The sequence below is a fragment of the Sinocyclocheilus rhinocerous genome, unplaced genomic scaffold, assembly GCF_001515625.1.
Source record: "Sinocyclocheilus rhinocerous isolate Xijiao unplaced genomic scaffold, SAMN03320098_v1.1 scaffold303, whole genome shotgun sequence".
Taxonomy (NCBI): Eukaryota; Metazoa; Chordata; class Actinopteri; order Cypriniformes; family Cyprinidae; genus Sinocyclocheilus; species Sinocyclocheilus rhinocerous.
The window spans coordinates 509,368-516,139 of record NW_015656152.1 but is presented as its reverse complement, the minus strand read 5'-3'; the positions used below and the strand labels follow the sequence as shown (position 1 = coordinate 516,139).

General features: G+C 37.7%; 1 protein-coding gene and 1 long non-coding RNA gene across 2 annotated transcripts in view; both read right to left on the bottom strand.

Moving 5' to 3' along the window:
• Positions 1 to 1,890, bottom strand: part of lin28b (lin-28 homolog B (C. elegans)) — a 20,566-nt gene extending 18,676 nt beyond the window's left edge. Inside the window, exon 1 of the mRNA XM_016526817.1 lies at positions 1,713 to 1,890. Coding sequence (XP_016382303.1) covers positions 1,713 to 1,890 — 178 coding nt within the window. The remainder of the gene's footprint in view (positions 1 to 1,712) is intronic.
• A 2,215-nt stretch (positions 1,891 to 4,105) lies between these two features.
• Positions 4,106 to 4,840, bottom strand: LOC107719443 (uncharacterized). Its single transcript, XR_001637518.1, has 3 exons — positions 4,799 to 4,840; positions 4,363 to 4,401; positions 4,106 to 4,174 (listed from the first exon to the last, which is right to left on the bottom strand). It is a non-coding gene; the product is annotated as an uncharacterized LOC107719443 (long non-coding RNA).
• Positions 4,841 to 6,772: the final 1,932 nt, after the last annotated feature.

Below are 6,772 nucleotides of genomic sequence, written 5' to 3'. Positions count from 1 at the left end.
AAAAAAAAAAAAAAGCATCGTAACCTTCGGCCATGTTTCCCCGCGGATCCTCCGTTCCAAAGTTCCAGCGAAATCGTTTCCTCCGTGAAATGGGGTGATGCGTGTCACCGTCGATCCGACATCCCGATTTCCAGCGGGCACAAATTTAGCGCGCATGGTACGGCGTGCGTCTCCTTTTTGGATATTTGCTCATGTCTCTTTTAACATCTATCCCCTCTCTCTTTCCCTCCCTCGCTCGCACATTCGCTCTCTCTCTCTCTCTCCCGCTCTCAGTTTCTCATTCGCTCGCAGCGCTGCACACGTGACTGCTCCCTGAGCCCGGGAGAGGGAGCGGACTCGGAACCGGGCTGGACTTCAGCTCTACTGCTGCGGCGTCACGTAAAAGCATCTCCGTCTGTACAGGTTCAGTTTTTTAACGCGTTTTATGACGTCTAAAATCTGTTTTGTAAGTCATTCGAGGGGCCATAAAAAGTCCAGCATTTTAGTTTTTTTTTTTTTCATTTATATGTAACAATTTAATGATGCGTTATGTAACCAAATTCCAACCGCTGGTAACCACAGTCATTCATTATACTTTATAGTCTTAGAAAGTAAATACTTGTATAACACTTGTCGTAGCGAAATGCTACACAAAAGTTTTCCAGAATGTATCTCTTTATACAGAGGGTAGTTGGTTTTACTGTTCCATTAAACTGCAGATTAATAATCGTTTGCCTATTATATCAATTTGTTTTAAAGTTATACCTTTATGTCATTAACCAAAAAGACGGAAATGTTTCTTCTGCACGCATTTGGTATCTTTTAAAATTCACTAAAAATGTTTTTGTTGTTCTGCTGTTGCTGATGTCTTTCTGCGTTTGTTTAAGCGTTTCCAAAACATTCCGTATTATATAGTTTGGGAGAAATGAGATCATCAAATGATCGTTTGTTGAAGCACGCTGCAGTTTGCATTTGTTGTTTGCTGCAGTACAAACGTCAGTGAGACTGAATCAGAATAAGAAGACCTTATTGACCAAGTCCTCCATGGATTTTTTTTCTGGGTTACATGAGCTTTGCGCACTTGAAAATATATACATAAGGATATCTACATCAATGCATGTCTAGACAGAACAAACATAAAATAAGTGTATTGCAACAATATAAATATATTTAGCCTTCAAAATACATGATCTGTTGATTCATGAAAAGAGAGCATTTATTCCAAAACAACTAGCAAATCACCCCACTTTTTCCAGTATATAAAGTGATAAACGCATGGTAAACATTGAACCCAAAATGTAACCCATATAATGGAATGTTCTAAAAATGAAAGTATGGAACGGATGAAATGCAATGTTACTTTCTCTTTCTGTTTCTGTGCTTATTATGTTCTTTTGAATTGTATCTGAGTGATCTGTTCACAAAAAAAACTGTATTCAAATGTGCATTAAACCAACAAGTTGAAATGGAAAATAAGCTGAAACTGACAACTGAAATAATTTTCTCCTGTAACAACATAATGTTTTCGTTTCTACAAGAAATTCGTTCAGTAAACGTTTCTGGCAACCTCATGATCAAACCTGATGCCTTGGCAGAGGATGTTTTTCTCTGTCTTTGAGCCAGAGGAAAAACACGTTGGTGGAGTGAATCGAAAACTACCCCCACTGCTCCTAGTTCTGCTGTCGGAGATGCTGTGTGTGTGTGGAAGAGATGGATCGTGGTCGTGCCATTACGGCGCAGGTCACGGATCTGGTCCCCGGTGTCAGATGTTATGGAGTTTCTCATTTCCTGCACGAGGGCTTCACATCCACCATTCATAAAACGGCCCCGCGAGTGCCGGGAAACACGCCCCACGAGGTCACGGACACACCCTAAATGTCCCCGTTTGATCCCGTTAAAGTTCGCAAGCATCGAATAAGTTCCAGGACAGACAGATAAATAAAGAAGTTGCTCTGTGTTTTATGTCTACCGGAAACGCAAAACAGGTCCCCGTTAGAAAAGTTATTTAAATCAACAGCACTGAAGAATATTGATTTGTGGTGGTAAAAAAAAAAAAACCGCTTGTGATTTTAGAGTTTAGAAAATAAAACAGAAGAAAAAGCGAGGCTTAAGTCATCAGCAGGTTATTCAAACTTGTCATTTTTATTTCCGATGAATGTTACACAAAACTGTTAACTGATTTTGACCTGTTGAGTTTAATGCTGGACTGAATAACAACACTCTACAAACTTTCCTAAAATCCACAGACATAGCAATTACCTATAACAGTCACGAACGTGTTGGTTTAATTTTAAGCTCTCATTAAATCCATACTTATGTAATTCAAATTATATGTAAACTAAAGGGGATTAAACAGTAATACATTCTAAAGCAAAATATTGCACAGCATTTAAATCGCACGTGTTCAGTTAAATTGTTTCAATCCTGAATTGTTCATAAACCACTTAGTAAGAGTTCAACTTTTTTTTTTTTTTAATTAGCAAGAGTTTAAACTTTTAAAATGTAACGTTTGGAGGATCTCTTGTTTTCTTTTTAAAGAAACAAACCAAACTTTTTCTATCTGTCAGAGCAGTTTAGACATTAATTCTTCAAATCCAAACTCATAATCCAACACCAAAGAAATGTTTTCCACATGTGAAATGATCTTTTAAATCAGGACAATGCAAATAGGTGCTATTGAAATGCAAAATAGTTCACCAATTGACATGTTCATTCATAAGCTGGATATTTAAAGTGCATTTCACTTAAAATAATTTTAAAACACACTGAACAGAAGCAGCCTTGGCTGTTGAGATTGGTCATTATTTAGACTTTCCCTCCAAAGTGAATATGAAAATATTCGTTTAATCTTGAATTAAACTAATTCAATTGAAATCATTTTGTCAACATTGCTAGGAGGCGAGATCCCAGTTTAACTCATCAATAAAGTGAGTTTACAGCAGAAGGCTTACAGAGATGCTTTGTGCTAACAAAACCAACAGATTGGAGGGTCTGTTTGGATGCATTGAGCAGTTCGGATCCGCCATACCTTCACCTCACCCACCCCCACCCAGCCGAACCCCCGAGGAAACGCATGGTTGTCAATAGAGTTCACAGAGTTTATTCAGCTCTTCTCCTTTCTTTTGGTTTAATGCTGCATTCGTTCAATTCCTCCATCTCTCCGAAATTATCTACCGAAACCAACACAAGCCCGATCGTATCGAGTATGAGGGGAGGATATTTTTTAAATGCTTCCTTCTCAGTTTTACACGTGAAGGCTGCTGCTACATCAGTCGTTCTTACAAAGACCACTACATGTATGGTTTCATTATAAGGTAAGGACGTATTCTATTCAAAACACACACGATATTCGAATTATAATTTTAAAAGTGTTTTGACCCAGTCACATACTTTTAAAATCACTTTTATGTGTAGCCTACTAATGATGAACTGAAGAGCTAAAATAGAGAATAGAGGGGGGAAAGGATTTTCTACAACATTCCCATGCAGTTTCCTAATTATCACAGCTCAAACATAGTGTAAAATATTAGTCTTTATCCTGATTTTGGCGCATTTTGTCACACACAAAAAGATTTGTGACAGGGAGATGATCAGTTGTTTCTTTTGCCAGTCTTTGATGCTGTTTATAGGCTATTTTTCGTTTCTATTAATCTGCGAAAAAGTTTTTAAAACGTTATTAGATTTCAGGTTATTATCCGCCTATAATTTCTGTTTAAAACGCAATATACAGCGTTTAGCCTATATGTTTTTCATTTTCTTAAGAAAAAAAAGTTACAATTTTGTCTGCTCAATTTCAGTACATTAACATGACCAGTTGAACAAAACGGAAAGCTTGTATTTATTAATTAATGTGTATTTATTATGATTTTTGTTTAAAACTAAATGAATTGGCTGCATTTGTTATCTTTAGGCTACTGCAAAATAGCTAATACTCAACAGATAACAATGAATACATTTAAAACATTTGATATGCATTCTAAACATTTTAACAGCTTGCAACAACATTCCTTGTAAAACAGTAAGATCTTATGTGGGTTATTTATGTCGACGGCTGAACGCTCCTTCATTACGTCACAGTTAAATCATGACGTCAAACGGAAGTATAAAAGAAGCATTCAGGATTCTTTTCCTCTCCGTCTGTCTTTCAGTCGCTCTCCTGTAAAAAGGACCTGACGACGTCTTTCCCCCCGTTTACCTAGTTTAATCATATTGTATGATCAAGTTATTGTGACATGGTTTCATAAAGGTTCAGCACTCGAACAGGTAGCGCTGCTGATCTGCTTCTAATGTTCATGCGCTCACAGAATGGATATTCTTGTTAGCTGTTATGTTCATATATTTATTTCTAGCATAGGCTACACAATTTATAAATATCTCACTCACCCGAAATGGAGTGCACGGCCATGCGCTCCGTGTCTGACCCTGTGAAGGAGTCAAAATATGATTAGGCTAGTTTTGAGTAACATCTTGACTTAACTAAAAAAAAAACTTCTGTTGTAGGTTTTAGGCTATTACACCGACCGAGGCTCGTTTGTTTCAGTTTTGTTCGGGCTGCTCGTGGCGCGTTCATTTGTGCAGAATGGAGGAATTTTCCAGCATGAATATTTCATAGCGCCTGTGAAATGTAAGAGGAGTTTATGTCGCTCCTTTACTCCAAACGCGAATAATAAACGCGGGAACGGACGCACAAACACGCGCTTTGATTTTAGACACACTGAGGAAAATATTTAAATATAGCCTAATTTATTATTTACGCGGGTGTTTATGCTTTTCAACAGTTCAGCAGTTTACATGGCTAGAAAAAGATGAAATTCTATACCTGTAGATGTGACGTGAAGAGATCTTGAAGTTTCAAATCCAGACTGATGTGGATAATAAAACGAAACTTTTTAGAAAACTCCTGACAATCTTTGTCAAGTTCATTAGCGTCAAAATATCCCGTCAAATACCTGTTGGGAGGGAAAAGGTGGGAAAAAACAGTCTGGTAATTCCCGCTCTTTTGATAGCCTACATGATTTTGAAACTTTACAACTTTTCTGTAAAAGTTTACGATTAGAGAAAACTAAAAATGAATGTCTACGTCAGTACAACATTCAATGTTGCTTGTAAACAAATGAAATTATGACATTAAGACTGCTATTCTTGTGTTTTATAATCAGAGTTAAATTGTTCATTTGTTTAAACCGGTCAAGTCAAATAACCGACCTGTTTTCTTATTAAAATAACGTAAACCACCATTAACGTTTTCCCGTATGCTTTTTCAGTGAGGACAAAAAACAAAACAAAAAATGTCTGTAAGATGATTCTAACACATATGATTGAATGGCGGGCTCTGATTGGCAGCCATTTTGTGTGAACATGCCTTAAATTCAAGAAAAAAATCCACACAAGGAAAAATAGCAAACTAAAGGTCGCTGGATTCATATTTTAAGCATAATAAAATCAAAGTTACTAGCTGGCGTGTCTCATCTTGTGGGGCCAAATAAAAACACATCAAATTGTCAGGTCTGCTTCTTCAAGCTTACAGTAGGAAGACTTTCCTTCCAGCAGCGCCCTCTGGCGGTCAATCAGCGCAATGAGGTTAGTGTGGGAAGAAGCGGTTCTGCAGCAGTTTTGGGAGCCGATGAGCTTCAGCTTGAGATGCTTTCAAAAAGCAGAATTAGGGCCTATATAATTTTGCATACTGAAATGTATCTACGTAAACGACATGGTCAAATGGGCAATTCAAAATAAAAGTTTGTACAAATGTGAAGTTAGCATTGGAAGAAATGTCTAAAACCTTGCCAATGTAGTGGCACTGCCTTGGGTTTTATTTTTATTTATTTATTTTGTATTTTTTCTGAAATTGGCCATTAGGCCTTCCATGGGGCTCTCTTCTGGCCTGATACGATCACTTAGTGTTTCAATAACACCCTACTATAAATCCAAGATTCAGATAATACGAATTAAATGGATTGTTTGTGAATTTGAATGTAAGACATCATGATTAGTCAGTCACCTACTGATTTTACAGTCTTGCAGTTTCATCACACGCCGACATGCGCAATCTTACCGTTCATCCGCCATTACCGGGGCGTCAGGAACACGGGTGTGTATGTGTTTGTTCCGCAGCTGTGTTGATGTCTGCAGGCGGCGGCGCGTGACGGCGGAGTTCTCCCGGTTCCGTTTTGCAACTCAGCTCGCCGCATCCTCCATAGAGAGCGCGCGAGTGTTGCTAGTTGCCATGCGCAGATTCCACATGAAACTTTACGGCTGTTTCATAAATAAAACAAATAGTGTTTATTGCTAGATTTACTAGAGTAGCGTTCTAGAGCGATATAATCTATTGTGTGTTTAATAGGCTTGTGTTCACTCAAATATTTGTCACAGATGTTTGTGATTTGTAACTTTTTTATGTAATATGTTTCAAGGAAAATAAAAACTCAAAGCAGTTTCTTTAGAGTTCACAGTATTTAAAGTGAATATTATAACGGCAGTCATTATTGCAGGAAAATGTGGGAGGAAAATGTATTGCTCCATCTTCTGGTTATAATCAGGTAGTGCAGCAATTTGAAGAGTCTGTCAGAGTCGTTTAAAGGGGTCATATGATGCGATTTCAATTTTTCCTTTCTCTTTGGAGTGTTACAAGCTCTTGGTGCATAAATAAGATCTGTAAAGTTGCAAAAACTAAAGTCTCAAATCCAAAGAGATATTCTTTATAAAAGTTAAGAGTCAACCACGCCTACCTAAAACGGCTCATTCTAACACGCCCCCACATGTCTACATCACAATGTGGGAAGATTTGCATAACGCC